A 22,064-nucleotide genomic window follows, 5' to 3' on the forward strand; every position below is an offset into this window, starting at 1 on the left:
GATGCAGGTACACATGTATACAGATAAACTGTATCTACTACAACATATTATAATCCTGGTGAGGAAAAATGTGTATACATATACATACAGGATACATATGCATGTAGATGCAGGTACACATATATACAGATAAACTGTATCTACTAAAACATATTATAATCCTGGTGAGGAAAAATATGTACATATACATACAGGATACATACGCATGTAGATGCAGGTACACACGTATACACATAAACTGTATCTACTAAAACATATTATAATCCTGGTGAGGAAAAATATGTACATATACATACATGGATACATACGCATGTAGATGCAGGTACACACGTATACACATAAACTGTATCTACTAAAACATATTATAATCCTGGTGAGGAAAAATATGTATACATATACATACAGGATACATATGCATGTAGATGCAGGTACACACGTATACACATAAACTGTATCTACTAAAACATATTATAATCCTGGTGAGGAAAAATACGTATACATATACATACATGGATACATACGCATGTAGATGCAGGTACACACGTATACACATAAACTGTATCTACTAAAACATATTATAATCCTGGTGAGGAAAAATATGTATACGTATACATATATGGATACATACGCATGTAGATGCAGGTACATATATATACACATAAACTGTATCTACTATGCTGTGTGAATATACAAAAATTTGGTGGGGAACATAAGGAAAGAAACAAGAGAGAATGCATAAGAATGGAAAAGAAATAAATCTAAAGTAATCCAAAGTAAGTTATAAATTGTTGATGTCCCTGAAATAATAGATAAGTACTGACATTGGTTATGACTATCCAAAAAATGAATTTGCAATTACAAAAACATTACATTAAGCTAAAATCACAGATGCAGACTTCATCTGGAAATGTAACCTAAACAGTAAGAATATTTATGAGTAATTTAAATGAATGTTATTACTTCCAAAGAATTATTTTTTTAATGGCTTTATAAAGAGAAACTGTCTTTCATGAGTACCCTTTCACACATATTAGAAAATACAGGATTGCTATATAACTTTTAAAATGGCAATCATATATTAAATATAAAATGGTAGTTATTAAATTTGTAAGTACAGCATGTACATATAAATGTCAATGTGTATGTCTCACAACATCATGTAAAGACTACAGGAACTGAAACCGGAGAATCATAAGGCAAATCATTATCTACTGTCTTAAAAAAAAACCCATAATTATTCTTGTTTGTTTTTTCCCTTATATTTTTATTATTTATTACACAAGGCATGAACATATCTCAAATATAAGATATTTTAAAACTAGACTGTATATAAAATAAAATATTCAAGTTCTCCCTCCATCCTCTCCCTGATTGTGCAATCCCTTTCACCTCCTCAGTTAAATCCTCTTACCAGTTTGGTGTTTCTTTGATCTTTTAAAAAGTAAACTCATATGTTCATATACAGCAATGATTATTTATTTACAGAAGTTGAAGGTACACAATTTAACTTTGCCAAACAAAATGTTATCTGTTTTTACTTTATACAAATGAAATTATTTTATAGTACAAGATGCAGAAGTTCCCATGTGAGTATGTAGAACTACCTCCCTCCTGCTGATGACCTCATGCAGTACGGTATGAGTATATTACTCTATTCTATTCAATCTGTTATTACATGTCTTTGAATTTGTAATTTTTCACTTTTACAAAAATATTACAGTGAATACCTGTTGTACAGAGTTTTGTGTACATGTGTAAGTGATCTATTACATAATAGATTCTAATGTGAAGAGATATTTTCACTTAGATTTTTATAACTGAATATCACTCTCAAGAAAGGTTTTAACAACTTACATTCCCATCCAAATCTGAGGTTACCAAAAATGGATTTAGAAAAACACTATTGTTATTGTCAACAGGCTTCAATTACCCATTTGACTCTAAAAGCTAAGGCATATAATTATTCTTTTTTTTTTTTTTTTTTGGCAGAGTTTCACTCTTGTTACCCAGGCTGGAGTGCAATGGCGCGATCTCGGCTCACCGCAACCTCCGCCTCCTGGGTTCAGGCATTTCTGCCTCAGCCTCCTGAGTAGCTGGGATTACAGGCACGCGCCACCACGCCCAGCTAATTTTTTGTATTTTTAGTAGAGACGGGGTTTCACCATGTTGACCAGGATGGTCTCGATCTCTTGACCTCGTGATCCACCCGCCTCGGCCTCCCAAAGTGCTGGGATTATAGGCGTGAACCACCGCGTCTGACCCGGCATATAATTATTCTAATCTTTTTTTGGTAGTTTTCTAAAGTATGACTCTCTCCTTATACCAACCTGCCTATCTACCTACTTATGGAGTTATTTTATTCCACCCATATAAATGCCAATACTATATGGCAAGCAAGAATTTTAATAACATACATTTATATCAAAAAAATGTAACAAAGGAATATAATTTCTCTTTAAAACTCTTAGAATTCCTTAAGTATCTTTTGTATTAAATACCTGTGCCTGATTTTAACTACAGTATAGAGAGTCTTATTTATTTCAAAGGCATGGCATATACTTATTTAATTATACTTTTCCAGAAATTATCCTTACCTGTGTCACTTTTATATGATCATGAGGTGTAGGTTCACATAATCCAGTTAAATCAGGATTATAACTCCTCCCATCAGGATACAGGTAACTGAATTTAAACAGAAACTTTATTACCTTAAACACACTAGTTTCAGTTGCATGTGAGGATATTTAATCAAATGTTTCTATATTCAAACACACATTTGGATGTTTCCTTTTTATGTAACATATCAGTAACATTATGTCACTATTTCCATAATACGTTGTTTTTAGGACACTTAAAATGTAGAAATTATTTTCATATAGGAAATAAATAATGGATACAGCCTACGCCACTTTTTATTGAGAAAGCAACCATTTTCAATAAAATAGCTAGTCTCTTATATAAGTTAAGAATTTATTTTACTGGTCAATCATGTTCTATTCCAAAACAGTTTTCATATACACCTGTTTGCAACTATTACATCTTTCATCTGAAGCACAGGTAATGTTAACAATATCATTCTACACCATGCTTAATATCATATGGAAAGAAAAATATAATTAAAGGCCACAGATTTTTTGTAAGTTATTCAAACACTTCTGTGGTGTTCCTGTTCCTATAGTTTCCATGTCTGTTCTCTCATCTTCCACTTACCCTAACACAAACACAGGTGCACATATGTAAACACACAACACACATGCACATACACATTTTAAAAAATTAGATAATATTACATTTCCATGTTCCATTGACTTAACACTACAAACACAAAATGGTCTACAGATACAAGGTTCTATTATCAGGGAAAACTGAAATCTGAACTAAAAGTTGTAGTAATAATGCCTTCTTGCTGTGTTAGATCAGAAGTTTCCCTTGTTATTCAAAACTTCATCAAATAAAATTTGCTGTGTTGGAAAATACCTGTTTTTTATTTTAAAAAGTGCTAATGTCACTGCTGTATTTCATCAGTTTATTAAATTATGGTTATTTCTGTTTAGTATCTTTCTATACTAGATTTCTTAAATAAACCCATAAGAATATAGTACTGGTCAGTCCTGATGGCTCTCGTCTGTATTCCCAGCACTTTGGGAGGCCGAGGTGGATGAATCACTTGAGGTCAGGAGTTCGAAACCAGCCTGAACAACATGGTGAAACACCGTCTCTACTAAAAATCCAAAACTTAGCTGGCTGTGGTGGCACGTGCCTGTAATCCCAGCTACCAGGAAGGCTGAGGCAGGAGAACTGCTTGAACCTGGGAGGTGGAGCTTGCCATGATCCGAAATCACGCCACTGCACTCCAGAGCCTGGGAATCAGAGCAAGACTCCATCTCAAAAAAAAAAAAAAAAAGACTATAGTTTTACAATACTTATATTTTAAAGGGTAAAACTATAACAAAACTATTCTTTAAAGTAACAAACAGTGTTTATCTTTGAATGAGGAGTCTACAAACATGTGAAGTATTAGAACTTACCCAGGAAAAACAGAAAAATGAACTTAAAGGACAAACAATTCTTACATATTAAGGGACAAATAAGTGAGATTTTTTTCTTATGATTTAGCAAAAGGACTTTACTACATCTGAATATGATACAAATTTAGAATGGCCTTATGGGTGTGTTACAAAATTCAACAAGTATTAAATGAGGAGATAATTCAAAGAAGATAAGTAACTTTTTGGTATCCTAAAATTGGCCATTAAAAAAATTATATAAGATTTATGTATCACATTTCAATAATATGAGGAAATTCAAGGAAGAAATCAGGAGTGAAAGATTACAAAAATGATGATGAGGGTACAATAGGAAAGGTTAAAGGTTCTTTTTAACCTATCAGGAGCAACGATGATTTCTGTCGTTAGTATACCCAGGATATACTGCTGATGAGCCTTTTTCAATGGGGATATGTCAACAACATTGGATTAGCTATTAATATAAGGAAATACAATGGACCTGGATGGTAGCTGGACGAGATGATAATCATGTACTTTTACTGATCTTACGAGAAACTTTATCTAATTAATTTATAAATCCTATTTTATCCTAATATATCATTAATGTTCAAAATCAACTAGCTAAATCCCTCTGGAGATGTGTGTGTGTGTGTGTGTGTGTGTGTGTGTGTGTGTGAAATTGTTAAGAGTTATTTTACTCAGGAGTTTAAAAGCTTTCGTCAATTGATTATAATACTAAAATTTGTTACTTTTTGAATGACTTTTGAAAAATAGACTGAAGGTGTAATTCAAACAAGGTATATGAAAATTTTTCTGTCTACAGATTTGCTCATTAACCCTCTACTTATAAATTCTAACTTTAAAGTATATTTTCTTAAAAACGATCTACATACAACATGATCTAATCTATATACAAATCTATAAACAAATCAAAATCTATACACAAATCTTTGATGTATTAGTAGAAAGATATAAATAACTGAGACAAGCAAATTTATGAAAATGAGAAGGAAAAAGAAAGAGAAATATACATTCGGTACCATAACTTGCCACACAATTGTTTCGTAACTAATTTACTGAAAGGTTTTGTGTGTGTATGTGTGTCTTTTTTTTCCCCCCATACAGGGTCTTACTCTGATGCCCAGGCTGGAGTGCAGTGGCACAATCACATCACTGTAACCTCAACTTTCCCAGGCTCAGGTGATTATCTCACATTAGCCTCCATAGTAGCTGGGACTATGGTCACGAGCCACCATGCCCATCTAATTTTTTTGCATTTTTTGAAGAGATAGGGTTTTGCCATGTTGCCCAGACTAGTCTCGAACTTCTAGGCTCAAGTAATCCTCTAGCCTTAGCCTCCCAAAATGCTGGGATTACAGATGTAAGCCACCACTTCCACCCAAAAGCTCATAGGTTTTTAAAAATGCCTGCTTTTTCTTTGTATAAATCTCATGACTTTTTTTCTTTTCTTTCTTTTTTGCAATTTCTTTGAAAAAGGTAAAACTCAAATCATTTGCTCTTTGTTAACTCAGGTGGACTTTCTCCAGCTAGGTTTCTATCACAATTCATACTGCAATGAGTTTGATCACAAGCATCTCTAAATTACCCAGGCCGACAGAGGGGAAGAAAAAGCAGCATGACAAAGTGACACTGAGAAGAAGAACACAAGGAGAGGATGAAGGAAATGGCATGATCAATAAAACAAATAAGAAGAACCAGATACATTTTCTATGAAGGGACCCAACAGATTGTCAAAACTTTGTGTGTGGAATGGGTGGGGTAGAATTCATTATTAATCTAAAAAACAAAGAAGTTATTTATTTTTAAATTTTAAAAAAGAATAGCTTGAGATAAACTAAACTTAGCTATGAACATATAGTCCTGGAATATGGAGTCATTATTTGTGTGTCACAGGCTGTGTCACAGGCCATGGTCACTCGTATTTGGCTCAGAATTAATTTCTTCAAATATTTTAGAGTTTGACTCTTTTTGCGGACAATAATCTGGCACCAAACGTGGGGCCCCAGAAAAAAACTCAGAACCCTGAAAGACTTGCCCAAAACTGGAGCTAAGTTATCCACAGGGGCCCAACAAAGATCTACAGAGAGAAAAAAAATGAAAAGAAAGGGGTGGAGGGAGAAATGAATAAGAAAGAGAAAAGAAACTCTGGCACTAACAATCAAAATAAAAAGGTGAAATTAAGTAATCTAAGGGTTATATGAGGAAACAAGTAAATTATTCTAGGTAATTTATTCTACATCATTTTCTCCTAATATATAAACAGTTTTACATCTATTTTAAAACTATCTTTAAGTCCCAACTTCTTATTGTATGAAAGGTAAAAATTCATGTTGTAATCTGAAGTTGAAATGTATTTGCTATAATGTAGTTAGTTACCTTAAAATGACTATTTAAAGAGATTAACAAAAAAACTAAGGGGCATCCATTATTCTGGATTTTATTTTATCTTAAACAGTCTTAAGGTAAAAAGCATCCTCACTATCCATTCTCTCCATCACAAAGCAATTTTTATTTTTCAAATTCGGGAATCATAAGCCCTCTAATTCCCAATTCTTATACTTACAATCCTTCCCTGCTGCCATCAATCAGGGCTTGAAATAAGGGCTTGTTATGAGGTATGGTCTGTAAGATATTGCCATCCCCGGTCACATAGCCAATGGCCCACTGTCCCAATCGAGTGCAACTTAACCGAAAAATGTAGCTGCAAAACATGAGAAAACTACATTTAATTACATTCAGAATATAAGTCAGTACTAAACAACTTGTTAGGTTTCTTTCAAGCAAAAGAATAAACAGAATAATTCGGAATGCCTGATACCTGAATACTCCTCATATTTTATCTTTTAACTTATTCTTAACAACATTGTACTTCTCCATTTATCAATTTGAAGAGAAACACTAATCATTTCTTTTTATTTAAATACTTCCAGATATATATGAGAAAATAAACAAGATAGTAAACTCTCTAGGGATTTGCTACCATCGTCACCAGGGTGCTGTGTATAGAAGTGCTGATGGCGTGGAACTGCTACAAAATCAATCACTGTTGGAATGTAAAAATAAAATAAGTCAGTCAAAATGTAAATTTAATGTGCTTGCCTCAGATAAAAACTGAGCCAGTGTCTACTATAGAAGTTGACAAGTTGACATATTCCTTTCTAATTTAGACATTAAAATTAGTTATTAAATAACTTTTCAAAACTTTTAGGTATTCCAGCCATTCATAACTAAAGCTCAAAAGTGCAAACTAGGTAAGTTCATGGCTGCCGTCCAAGCATTATGTGATACTATCTAACTAAATTTAGTATCTTAAAATGGGAAGTTAAGATAATTCAAAAATATAAATCAAATCAAGTCCTTGAAACTAGTCTCCAACAAAAGAAGATAGCAACTTGGCTTTAAATCCATTATTATCCTTTACTTATTCATTCGTTACCTATATACTTATTTCATATTACATCTTTTCTCTTCAGCCCTCGACACACACACACACACACACACACACACACACACACACACAAATAGATAATTTCTCTTTATTTAAGTGTACTGGATTCAGTCTATCAGGATATTCTTCTAGATTTCACTACCCATTAAGTAGATCAAAAATAAGCCAACTTAAATCTTTTGGCTATATCTTAACACTCTAGTTGCTGTATGTATGTGGCAGATATAAGCATTTCGTAATAGATGTTAGTTATTCATGGACCAAGTAATATAAATGTAACTTTAAAGATACATTTTAACATACATAATGGCTGCAGTCATTGGATTTAATTAACTTGTACATTTAGTAGTGGAGTGTGATTTAACCTTTTGACAAACTAGGATTTTAAAAAAAAAGAAAGAAGTGATTTTTTAAATATTAAAAACTTTATACTGGTGATACAATCTTTGAAAAGAACTTTTCAAAAAAGTCTAAAAACATAAATCCCTAGAGAGGCTGAAAATAGGATACAACCTGTCAATTACTAGCATTCTTAATCAAAATCAGATAAAATAATGCCACAGAGACTATGGCTGTGATGTTATGAGACGTGCCAAAAATGATAGAAAGTCACTATAAATTAAAATTCAGAAGCACATTATTAAACTGTTACATAAAAAGATTAATACGATAAAATTCCTTCAAATTAAAAGTCAAAAGTTAAATAGAAATCTTAAAAATCTGCATACTATGAATCTCAATAAAATTTATAGAGTATATTAACATAAAGAAAATAATTACAAATCTGCATTGATAGTAATTTTAAATATAATGCCAAATTTGTTCTTATACCAAAAATCTAGTATACACTGAAATATATACTTGTGAAATTGCTCATGTTTTTAATCATATCCTTTTCTGTTGCTCTAAACATTGTTTTAGGATGGTGTTTCTAAAACACATTACCACAGAGAAGGTTCAAGTAACTCATGTAGCTAAGAGATAGAAATACCGGCAATCTGGTAAGAAGCAAGGGCTTTTTAGAACAATTTCTTCCTCTCATGTGCTTTTTTCCTATTCCATTTAATTTGCTGCTGACCCTTTGGCTAGTGACTACCCTTTTCCAAGCTCAAGTGAATTTTTGCCTTATTTTTTAGCTCTCTGCTCTCTTAAACAGCATGCTTAATTTAATCAAATTTGGTCTGGGTGTGGTGGCTCACACCTGTAATACCAGCACTTTGGGAGGCTGAGCCAGGTGGATCATTTGAGGCCAGGAGTTCGAGACCAGTGTGGCCAACATGGTGAAATATCATCTCTACTAAAAATAGAAAAAATTAGCCAGGCATGGTGGTGCATGCCCAGCTACTTGAGAGGCTGAGGCATGAGAATCATTTGAACCCAGGAGGTGGAGCTTGCAGTAAGCCAAGATAGTGCCACTTCACTCCTGCCTGGGAGAACATAGTGAGACACTATCTCAAAAAAATACATACATACACACACACAAATACACACACACACACATATATACACAAACACACATATATACACACACACACACACAAACACACATATATATACACACACACACACACATATATATGTATACACACACACATATAAAAATCAGGTATCTTTCATGTTGATGTGGTGGTCTGGGATTCAAGGCCACTCTTGTCACCTAAAAAGTCACCTAATGAATATTTCACTTAGATTCCCAAATATTATTACCTTCACCAGGTAACTCATAGTTTTTCAGATGAATCCCCAATAATAAAGCACAACTTAGGAGTCAAAATGTCCTTGAAGTAAATCCAATTGTTTTCTATACCATGAAGTCAAAGACATGAAATACTTTCCAAGATTAAAAAAAAAATGTTAAACACAGATATTCTCCAAAGCAAATATTTGTTACACTTTTATTCATTAAGAATGTTTTCCTAAATACATCTTAAGTATACACATCATATTTTACACATTATAATTTGTTATATTCATTTTATCATTAGCTACCTAAATTATGATTTAGAAGAAATCATTACATGGAAAGTTACAAAGAAAAGAAATATTTTCTTTTGCCCCAGAGGACAGTGTTGTAGTTTTCTAAGGTATGACTGATACACAAAAAAGCTGTATAAAATGTATATATTGTACGCATTTGAAGATCCGTTTTCTGGTGGGTCTTATAAATATTCTTATCAGAGGGCACTAAGTTTTTACTAAGTGAACTTTTCCAAATAGTAGTGAGACCTGGCTTTTGTTCTCAACATTGTAATTCAGGTTCTCCACGAGATTGAACAAGAAACCAAAACAAAAAATAAAGGCCTTGGTTTCCTCATTATTTTTATAAGTGGACAAGATAATTTATCAAATAACTTACATGCCAAATTTATATAATCACATAATTCCAACCACAACACAGTTTTCAAATCATACTCCAGGAGCAAGAAAGATACTTTATATAATGTCAATCAAGAGAGTCAAAACTGGAAATAACTGGCCATGAGAGATTTCTGGATGAACAAAGTCATTCAGCTAAACCGCTGTCAACGTGCCAGCTAACTGATCTGCTCTCATGGTCACTAGGAGAAGTGACTCTCCTCATTTAAACAGAATATTTCAGTGGAAGCCAAACTGTTTTTTAATACTCACTAGCTCCTTTTTCAAATCTACTATATAAATTCTTACAAAGACAAAAACATGGACATTTTTATTATGCAGAGAAAACAAATCAGCAGAATTGGCTGGTACTTAAATTATTTTAAAGTATATTATACACACTGTAAATTATAGAGAACATTATATACACTATAAATCAAATAAAAATGATACTATAAAAAAGGTAGACTAAAAAACACCACCAAATTTATCTCTAAAATGAAATGGTCTCTGTATGAAAATCAGTGCACTAATGCACACTGGAATAGCATCTCCTACTGAAGTGTGAGGGCTCTGACAAGCAGTTCTCTAATGTCCCTACTGCTGTACTCAGCACACTGCCTGCCGCAGCACAGACGCCTACTATGTGCCTAACACATTGTTAGATGAAATATACAGGAAAATGTATTGAACCGTGGAAGAGATAGATTTTCTGGACCCAGATTTGCCATTAATAAAGTGTAATTTCTTGGCCGAGGCCGCTGGGGCTGACCAACCTCTTCAAGTCTCATTAGTCTCATCATTTGGAAAATACAATATAAATTCTGAGGCTACAATAAAATATGAGGCATTATGAAAAAAGTTTTCAATGACATGAAATTGGTTTTGATTGTAACAATAGATTTATAATGCTTATGTAATAGATGTATTTGTTCATAAACTTACATATATATTTATGTGTTCATGTGCATGTATATGTACTTACATGTTTATCATAGAGCCTAAATGAATGTCTTAAAAATATCCTAAAGTAATGAACGTAAGACTGTTGCACTTATTTTTCCTTTAGCACATCATTCAAGAATTCAAACATATACATACAATTTTGCACAAAAACCCAGATATCATGAAAACAGAAAGGGGACCATCTCCCCTTCTGCTTTGTAAACACTAAGTTTCAGAGCAAACATAATGTATCAGTTTAAAGGATTAGATGAAGAAGTGCCATTTTGGTCTTTTAGCTTTCTACCCACTTCCCAGGCATGCCGTCAGAAGGTGTTACTGACTTACTGAGGAACAAACCATGGAGAATTTTTCATCTTTGGATGAACACATAATATGACTGCTAAAAAGTCTTACCTTCCAGGTTTGGTGCTATATTTCTGCAGTCGTGCTTTAACTTCATCATACGTGAGAAATGCCATGTACCCTGGATGTGTCACAGCTAAGAAATTCCAATTCCGCAAAATAGAGCCCCAAGGCTAAAAAATAAATAAATCAAAAGAGATTATCTAGAGAATATCAAGTATTGATTACACACTGACCCATCATTTAATATACTTAACATTATCTTGGATATTTTAAAAGTTAATCTGACCTATGTGGTTTAGGTCAACCTTTGTCACCTAACAGCAGACATGCAAGTCTACTCTTAGAGAAATATAATTAGGTAGAAAACAGATTTTTCAGGAACAGAATACAGAGAACAAAACAGAAAACCACATAATCTCTTCTCTACACAGCCTATTCTCACGACAGCACTTGGTACCATTTTAAAACAAAAATGAAATAATTGTTTTGTTCAAAGCCTTCTAACTTTGAATAAAAGCCAAGGTCCTCATATATGACCTAAAAGGGTTTGATCTCCAGCAGTTCCCTTTTGTCTCCATCTACCTTAACCCTTCCACTTTCTGCCTTTTCTCCAGCCACGTGAGCCTTTCCACTACTGTTTGGAACACAAAAGCCCTCTTCCCCTCAGAGCCTTTGTATTTGCTGCTGCCTTCACTTGAATTTTCTTCCCCCAAATATCCATTTCATTCCTGTCTCTAAATGTCACTTCCTCAGTGAATCCTTTTTTGACCAGCATATTTAAAACTGTTACCTCTTGCCATATTCCTCACCTCCCTGCCTGTTTTGTTCAGAACTGCCTCATTTTACAGAATAAGAAACCATATCATAGAATCTGTGTGACTTGGCAAAGGTTATACATTAACCATAAGCTACACAAGGGCAAGGAACATGCCTGTCTTGCTCACGCATGAGATGCCAGGACCACTGCAGTGTCAGGTAACAGTGATCAGCCAGGGATAACTGTCATTGAACAGATCCGCTAAACACTGACTTGTGTAAAAGGCTGGTGTTAACAGCACTGCAGTCACATCTGGCTTGACTTTTCGTAATTATACAATTAGGAAAAGTTTGGGTTTAAAAGTGAGTGACATAAAAATCCTTTCACAAAAATATTTGGTTTGTATCACTCTGTGATTCTCTCTTTAATCTGATTAGTTGTCTGTCCAGTTACCAGGGCAAGAGAAAAAAGGCAGCCAGTGAGAGACAACTTTACTCAAGGGTATGGATTAATCATCTCTGCAATTTTTTTTTAAAGCTGAAGCTACATTTATTCCAAGGAACTGGCAGCAGACTCTATCTGATGTGCCAGATTATTAAACCTTCTACATAAAAGAAAAAAAAAGTGTTTTCATGTTGCCAAGTTAAAGCTGTTAAAACAGTCATCTTAGACATGATTACTGGTAAAAACGTCCTGCATTTGTTTGTTTTGAGACTTGTTCCTCATTATTGTTAAGCAAGTTACAAATTTACAAGGCAGAATTCTTCAAGGATTATATCCCTTGAGATGAGGATAACAAAGAATGATTTAGTAATAACAAAGTTTTTAAGCCTTTTTCAAAATAACAAGAAAAATCTTCGGGGTATTTCTCCGTCACACTAAAATACCTAATTGGGCAAGAAAGGCGCTCTAGAGACTAACAATATGAAAGGTTCTCTCTACGATATTTGAAAAAAAAAAGTGCATGTTTTTAATTTTCTTCCTAAGGCATGACTAAAAACTGCATTAAACATTAGTTGGGAAATGTCAGCATTTGTTTTAAAAACCTGAGCAATAACTGATATTCTAGACACCAGTTTTTGTTTTGTTCTACCCATCTACAAAGGGCAAGGATGGAAGAAATATCAAGCAAATATGTGGGTCACTTCCATTAAAGTCTGCACAAACCAGTGGAAGAGTGGATGAAAAACAATGCTGAACTTTATACAACACCAATGCACAGATCAAAATACAAGTAAAAAAAGTTAAACTGGAGTTTTGGGCCAACTGCTACAGTATTTAGCAACCATTTCTCAGTACATAATCCAGAGGGCCAGCTTCTAATTGCTAAAAATATTCTATTTATGTAATAGAATGAGTCTGTGTATTGTTTTTCTTGCATGCAGCCCACTCAAAACAGAAACACGTAGCACTTACGTGCTTTTTCTTTCTAAAATATTTTGATGACTACTGGCTTAAAAAAGGTAAAACAAAGTGCTTTGGATGATAATTTTTTTTTCATTTTGTTTTCCGGATTAAAAATTTTTTTTCATATACAAGAACATAAAATTATCTAGATACTTTTAAATGACTATAGAAATTAATGAAGTGAATAAAGGAGACAAGTCCCTCCATTCTCCCAAATGCTACTCTTTTCAAGAAGAGCTAGTTTCTCACTTACAGCTTAAGTTGGAAGATGGTCCTTGGCTGGTCTGCCTAGACACTATCTATGATTCTTTGCTACAACTGAGGACTTTCCTCTTCTTTCACTATTCCATTGATGCTATATATTCCATAGTCACTAGAACATTCTACTAAAACACTCCTTCGTATCCTGCTACCCCCAAATTTAGTGCCCCATTTCTTCGTGACCCCATTTTTTTCTAATAGTGGGGATATCGAGGAAAAAGGAAACAGTAGTCCCAGGGGGGAAGGAAGAGAGAAGCAAAATCCCCATAATTCCTTTCCAGGACATTAGCATGTGATGATTCCAGCATCCCTAAGTGACTTTAAGAGAAAACAGAAGGATAAAGGAAAGGAAAGAAGGAAGAAGAGGAAATGAGGATGGTGACCACACTAAGATGTCTCCAGTGACACCCAAGCATTTTGTTCAGGTTCTGCCTGCATATGCGAATGGAAGCCAAGAAGAAGAAAACATTTTTACTTCTTTCATTCCCTTTGCAATTCTCAACTTCATCTCCTGGCCCCTGCTGACTCCTTCTTCAAACCCTTCTGCTAGTTCCTCTACTTCAGACCCTAAACTTTAAAAGTGTGTACGTTGCTCACTTTCAACATTCTGCTAAACACCCCACTTCCAATAATTTAAGGTCAGAAGAAGTCATTGCTAATTAATTACTAATATCATGGCTATAGCAGAATGTATGTTCCTGAAGTCATAGAGTATTAACAAAACATATTTTCATATAGAATATATAAATGTAAGGATTTAACAGATATAATACATTTAAGAAAATAATCACTCAAATTTTAAAGTTGTGTAAAAGTAAAAGATCAGTAAAAGTTACACCATCTACTTCTCTATACACAGAACCAATTTTATACTTTAAGGCACATGTATGATTATATTCAAAGCATTTGATTGATGCGTATAGAAATAAAAGGAATGGTAGCTCTCAGAAATACACAGGGGCTAACAAGAGTTCTTCAGCTGCTTCTGTAATCAAGTTTTTAAAAAGATTAGGCATTCCCTGGCCCAGGTAAGAGTTTCATTTTACTATCTAGAACTTTTCACAGTAGTTTGACTTAAAAATAGCCCTTTCCTTTCCCATCCCAGTGAAAGTACATAAGATATATATTCCTTAGAATATTAAGGTTGACTTGAGCTCTTTTAAAGTAAAATAGCTTATAAGAAAATATGTCCACATATTAAATAGCAGTTTAGGTAAGTGTTTAACCAACATTAAGTCACCCTCACACTTTAAATATATAACTCCAAGGAATTCTAGCATTTAATACCCACACTAAAAAATCATCCATGCTCACCACAAAAATATACTCACTTCCTAGAATGAGCAGTTAGGTTTAATGTAGGCAGATTACTTTTACTCTCTTACCTTCTCCTTGACAAGGTGAAGAAGTAAAGCTCTTCCTATTTAGAATGTCTTTGTATCATGTTAAATAAATAAGATATACTGTAAAGTTATCAAAACCTTTAAAGGAGAGGCTCCACTAAAAAATTACCATATAACAACTTTTTTTCTAAAATATATCTTAAAATCTTTGAAAAATAAAAAATATCAAACTATTTACATGTATGTATGTATGTGTGTGCATACACACACATACACACCCAGGGATAATCATGAAACTTGCAAATTTAAAATAAGCAAAAGCCCACTTTCATCAGTGATTTATCCAGTTGCTTACCCTATATGCAAGGTAGCATTATGATTTGGAAATTGTAATAAAGTGAAATATATCCTATATGTATTGTTGACAGGAGTTAATCTCTCTTCTATTAATGGGATTCTTCATAAATTAAAAGGTAATCCTGTGCAATGTGGTTTTAATTACATAAACCAGTCATCCAATCCTTGCTAGCTAGTGCCAAACAGAATTATAAATCAGAGAAGTAAATTTCACGTAACATGAAAAACATGAAACCAACAGTATTGTACTCTAATATTTGTTGAAAGCACATTTAAAAGAGAATAAATGTTACTTCAGATTATAATAAAACATTGTATCAGAATATAAGCCTAGTCTGATCAATTTACCTCACTTATCATATAATTTATGTTACTAAATCATAAAAATGTTAAGCAGAAATTTTTTATTTTGTGACTACCTGAACTGAATCCCATAGATGATACACACTTTAGTGGCAGAGTCAACCTCAAAACACAAATTTCAAGCCTTCATTTTTAAGGTAATTCCATTAAGACACACAAAGAAGAAAATGATAGCATCCATATAATGCTACCTTCTTCTGATTTGCTATGTTAAAACACTTATGGAAGATTAATGTAAAAAAAAAAACAATAAACAGAACAAAAATGTTCATCTTAAAGTTGTTTCGAGAAAATGCGGGAAAAAATCTAAATTTTTCAAAAGACAGCTTCATTAATACTGACATACTAGTTTGAATGAATATAACATAGGAACTGATGAAGAATAGTTATTGACATTGAAAACTGTTCATTACACATGGTTGAATGAGGAAAGCAATTTATAAAATAGGTATAGGATACAGTTCTGTCCTATACAGAATAGTCTGATATTTCAAAGTTTACTATTTCCCTTTTCATCTAATAAATGCAGGGAAAGATTTTAGATCTTGCTGGCAAATGCCAACCTGCAGTTGTTGCATTATATCAGTCGTTGTGCTAAAAGATCAACAAAATAAAGTGAGAAACTAAGTAGAGAGTTTAAAATAACAATCTTTTGGATGGATCCTCTCAAAGCTGACAAGCAGCCACCAGGCTTACAGCATCTGATACTCCAAACTTAAGCCAACGGCTCACTGTAAACTTATAGCAATGACCAAACATACCAATAAAACTACAGACTAATAGGAATGACACTATTTTCCATATGCTTGTTTATATACGTGTGTGAGAGAGAGACACAGAAAGAGAGAGTCAGAGAGAAAAGACAGGGAGAGAGAGGGAGTGGGGGAAACAAATGAACAGAATGGATAGACTAAGCAAGTACAAACTTACCTGAAACAGCCTGGTAAAAATATCAAATTCAAAAACTGAAATGTAATCATTGCAAGTTAAATCAATTGTTGATTTGAGAGCCATTGCTTCCAAGCCAGAGCTAATTTGGTGGACTTCATGAAGGCACTGTCTGAATACTTTCCATGGTACAATAGTTCTGTGCATGGTGGAAAAAAAGGAAAATAATTGAATCAAGTGTCATTTAAGAAATACCTCCCTTTGAAGCAGCACAATTCAATAACAGATTTAATATAATTGTATTTGCACTAACAGACAAATATTTGAGAATATTGTTCCTATTTCAGAACAAATGTAGTGGGTTCTGTTTAACTCAATTAATTTGCATTTGCTAAGACTATGACAAACTTTTAAATTAATTTTCTTTTGAACAGTCCTTGGCTATCAAGATAGCTATAGAAAGATATTTGAAAATAAAAAGTATTAGGTCAAAGTCTTATGTGTCATGACCTCTTCATGTGTGTATACAAGGTTTTTAAATAATGAATCAAGATTTAATTCTCATTATCTATTTTCTTAAAACAATCGTAAGATAATGGATCCATATAACAGAAATCCTTTATTCACTGCACACATGAGTAATATGTATCAACCATTTCAAGAGGTTAAGGTAGAAAGCCATCAAGACATTTCTGCCACAATCCTGACGCTTTCTGCAGGGATGAAAAGCATATGTTATCTAACTCTTCATATTAATACAAAAGAAAAACAATTTTTAAACCAACCACAATGGTTATATCATGGGAGTTTAGTCAACATTTATTCATTCATTTTGACTAAATATCATTCAACAAAATTTTAACATGTAATGCAGTTACATGATTCAAAAAACAAGCACAGAATGGTATCTAGGAAAATGTCTCTCAACCTATCCCCTAGCTGATCAGTTTCCAACTCACGTACCCTCTTTCCCACCATGAAAATTAGTGACACCAGGATGCATTTCTTAGTTAACCTTCCCGCTTCAGAATAATTTCTATTTCTTATTTGGCATAAGAAAGAAATCATTCAGTTTAAAAAATTTTAACTACAATTTTCACAACAGAATAGCGTAAAAGCCATCCCTCTTATAAGATAGCATCCTCTTATAAGATAGCAAATATTTAAATCTTAGGTTTCTCTCTACCAGTATCTCCAAAATACAAGTCTCGGGTAGAATAAACTCAAGTCTGCCTGGCCCCATTCTGTACCAATCCTCTCAATAAGATATCACCATAAAGATACACCTTTGATATTCATTCAATAACTTTCTAGAGCAGTGGTTGTCAAACTTCAGCATGCATCCAAATTATCTGAAGGGCTTGTTAACACAGCCTGATCTTCAACCCAAGATATTATGATTCAGTAGCACTGGGGTGGGGCCTGGGAATTGACAGCTATAAAATATTCCTTGCTGCTGTCGCTGCTGCTCTCGAGACAACACTTTCAGAGCCTGCTACTGTATCTACTAATTGCTAAAACAAGGCATTGTTGGGGAAATAAAGCTATAGAAATAAAGATACCATCTCTTTCTTTGAAAAACCACTTTAGGGATAGAAGTAAAAGCTGTAATGCTAAAGAATCTAGAGTAGGGTAGATAAGGACATGCCAGTTGGCTGATGGATACACAGCAAGAGCTGGAGGAATTCAAGAGAATTCCTCTGTGGAAAGTGGCATAAACCAATGGTGAGACAGGTTGACAACACTATGCTGTATTTACAAGAGAGTTTAGGTTTGAGGTCATTAAAATAAGGAAAATATGAGGCTTAATACCTCAAAAAGTTTTTCTCTATGTATGAAAAAAACAGGAAACCACAGAGAACTGAGGAGAGATACCACATCAGATGCCATTTAGAAGAAACACGTCAGGCTCTGATTAAGGTTCACAAAATGCTGCTGTTTTATAAGAATGAGGAACACTTTAAAGAGTATTAGGAAGCTTTTCATTTACAATGAAGTATAAATACGCAATTATGTACAGCTTCATTATAATTACCATAAAACTAATGTCTCAGAATAAGTTTTTCTTTTCCAAATTAGTTTCAAATACTCAACACACAAAAAGGACACTGATCAAGATACTCAGAGTAAAAAAAATATGATCAGAGAACCACTGACTTAAGAACAGTATCGATTTTATTTTTTGTATGAAGAAGTTAAAGCATTTCGTTTTGTATATAAAGTATACAACATAAAGCGGCCAAACTGTCAATATTTGTGTATAACATATAAAATGATTTTTAAAAAGGCCAAATAGACACCTTCCATATCTGTTACTATAAAAATTATTCTAATCTAGCATTCACACTGAATTCAATTCATAGCTGTCTTGAGTACCCAGTGATTTCCCAGAGCAATTTCTACAAGATGAACTTAAAAAAATTTTAATTTAGCGTACCCCTTCGTAATAATTTACAAAAGGACAAGCTACATTTCCACAGTACTTGTGTAAATGAGTCTTTGTCAGATTACTTGTGATAAACTACGAATCCCAACAAGCATTCACTGGAATTTTGATGAGTAGTAGTAACAGGGATGAGGAAGCCAGGGCATTATTTAGTTACCTTTTCATATACAAACATTTGTACGACAGATACCCGTTCTTTAATTTCCTCAGCAAAACACCCATTATGTGTAAGAGGTGGGGAGGGGAGCAGAGGTAAGGAGAAAGGGATTTCATGAATGAAGAACAGAAAAAAAGTGCAACGACAAAGTCTTTAAAAACAAACAAACAGATGAGATTGTTCTAAACTGTTGCAGTAAGGCTCTAAACCTTCTTAAGACTAAGTGGCTACCACATTCTTTTCTGAGGTGTATGGGAGGAAGGGAACCCAGAGAGCATGAATTTTCACACTTTTATTTAAATTTCCACAACGACAGTGGTGGTTTCTACTACCTTTTCCTTTAAAGATGAAGCAAGTGAGAGAAAATATTAATAGCAAACTGTTTTACAAATGTAGAAATTTCAGTATGCTGGCAGAGACCTGGGAAAAAGAAAAGGGAAGACAGAGAGAGAGAGACAGAGAGAGAGGGAGGTATAAAAGGACCAACTAAACTCCAACCCTTTGATTAATCCAAAAATATTTCAATATGTTCTATTTGTCCCTTACAATTACAAACCACTTAAGTTGCAAGCTGAATTGCTTTTAAAATACAGTGAACAAGTATAATCAACTGTCAATCTACAAAGAATAGACTACAAGACCAATGGGTAGCCATGCACCTATAATAATAATATAATTTCAGGATCTTTTTATTTCAAATAAGAATAAGAACTGCTATTTATTGATGGTTTATTACCACTTATCTACCATACAGAAATCTGTTGATGACTCTTTGCTAAAGTGAAGTATAGCAAAGTATAGTTCTGTTCATATAATGTCATAAGAGATAAGACTATGATAAATAAGACTATATTACTGTGATTAGATAATGAGTTCTAGTCTGTCTACCAAAAAGCAATAGTAATCCTCTTTAACAGTCTTGAAAAACAGTATCCTTTCAAAGAAAATGGGATTAATGAGATGCAGAGAAATAAATCTGGAAAGGTGTCAGCTGGTGAGTAACTGACAAATCACTTCATCTTCCAGGCTTGTTTTCTCCTGTGTAAATGTAGAGACGCGTATTAGATATTCTAATTTGAAAACCCTGTGATTTTAAGAAAAAAGAGGAATGGAAAATGGAAGACAGAAAGTGTGAGGATATTGATTTTTTTTTTAAAAAGGTAAAACATTTTCATGAAACCACTAGTTCATAAAAGGCTAAAGGGTTTTAGTTTCAACTGACAAGAAAAAAACAAAAAACATTCCATACAACAAAGTGTGAATGTTAATAGAGTCCAGAGTGTTTGCAAACAGGACTTCTGTATACTACTGGTGTGAATGAGAATTTACACTGCACTTCTAGAAGGTAATTTGGAAACAAATTTCAAAAGCCTATACATTATGACTAAGAACGTCTACTTCTAGGGATTTCACCTAAGGAAATTATGTCCAAAAAATATAGGCAAAGGCTCATCCACAAGTCTTTTATATGCAGTGTTGTTTATAAGAGCAAAAAAAAAAAAAAAAAAGAAAGAAAGAAAGAAAGAAAACAAATATGTTCACTAGTAACAATTTTGTGCAAAAAAAAAAAATATGTATTGTCATGGAAAAGTGTCCATGGGACATTACTAAATGGAAATAGTATTTTTAAAATTTTGTCCTTTAGGATCCAACGTTAAACTATAATGTCTGGAGGTATCAGAAATGTAACTGGATTGTGGAAGGGATTATAAGTGATTTTAAAAATATATTTTCTGAATTTGTTCATGGTTTTTAACTCTTTTTATAAGCCTAATATGCTCTAGTGTACTAAAAAAAGATACTAAAACTTTAAAATATATATAATCACAGAAGAATCAATGAAAAACACAAAGAAGTACCTGCTTATAACATAGCTTTCTATGTAGAAAACAAAAAAGTTTACAGATTAAACTATAGGAAATAAAAAAATTAAACACAGTTGCTGAACACAAAATTGATATAAAATATCAGTTGCATTTCTTATATTGGCTATCCATAATTAGAAAATGAAAATTTAAACATTTGATTTTTATAATGCTATCTAAAAATCCCAAATAAATAGAAATAAAGCTAACGATTAATGAGCAACGCAACAATATAAACACACACACACGAAAGAAAGAAAGAAAGAAAGAAAGAAAGAAAGAAAGAAAGAAAGAAAGAAAGAAAGAAAGAAAGGTATATAACACTTTAATGGTAGATTCATATTACAAAGATGTCTTCCCAAATTGGTCTAAAAGTTTAACAAATAAACAATTCCAGGAGGTGTTTTTATGTAGCAGATAGGAAAACTAGTTCTGAACTTTATGGGGAAATGCAAGAGTCAAGAACAAAAAAGGAAATCTTCACTAAGAACATTAACAAGTATATACTCTTTATCTTAATTAAGACAATGTGCCATTGGTACAAGGATCGACAAATAGATGGAACAAAACTAAAATTTTGAAAACAAATGTACCCATATATAAACTCTGGATCATATAGTTTGGATATTTGTTCCCCGCAAATCTCATGTTGAAATGTAATCCTCAATTTTGAAGGTGGAGCCTGGTGGGAGGTGATTGGATCATGGGGGCTATTTCTCATGAATGGTTTAGTACCATCTCCTGGGTGCTGTCCTCATGATAGTGAATGAGTTCTTACAAGATCTGGTTGTTTAAAAGTGCATGGTACCTCCTCCTGCTCTCTCTTGCTCCTGTTCTTGCCACATGTGACATGCAGGCTCTGATACACCCTCTGCCATAGGCAAAACTCCCTGAGGCCTGCCTGGAAGCCAAGCAGATGCCAGCACCATGTCTATACAGCCTGCATAACCACGAGCCCAATACACCTCTTTTCTCTATAAATTATAATTGATGTTATACAGCCAGTTTCTGTGTTAGGCTGTTCTAGCAGTGCTATAAAGAAATACCGGAGATGGGGTAATTTATAAAAAAATAATGG

The 22,064-nt window shown here is 33.4% G+C and overlaps 1 protein-coding gene across 10 annotated transcripts in view; it reads right to left on the minus strand.

Annotated features, from left to right (window-relative positions):
• Nucleotides 1–22,064, minus strand: part of CBLB (Cbl proto-oncogene B) — a 207,198-nt gene that overhangs the window by 85,450 nt on the left and 99,684 nt on the right. For all 10 annotated transcript variants that reach the window (XM_078352259.1, XM_078352266.1, XM_078352263.1 and 7 more), the window contains exons 5-8: nt 16,561–16,717; nt 11,191–11,312; nt 6,592–6,729; nt 2,595–2,682 (exon numbers count right to left, since the gene is read on the minus strand). In XM_078352259.1, the coding sequence (XP_078208385.1) occupies nt 2,595–2,682; nt 6,592–6,729; nt 11,191–11,312; nt 16,561–16,717 (505 nt within the window). The remainder of the gene's footprint in view (nt 1–2,594; nt 2,683–6,591; nt 6,730–11,190; nt 11,313–16,560; nt 16,718–22,064) is intronic.

Source organism: Callithrix jacchus, chromosome 15 (genome assembly GCF_049354715.1).
Source record: "Callithrix jacchus isolate 240 chromosome 15, calJac240_pri, whole genome shotgun sequence".
In the NCBI taxonomy this organism is placed as follows: domain Eukaryota; kingdom Metazoa; phylum Chordata; class Mammalia; order Primates; family Cebidae; genus Callithrix; species Callithrix jacchus.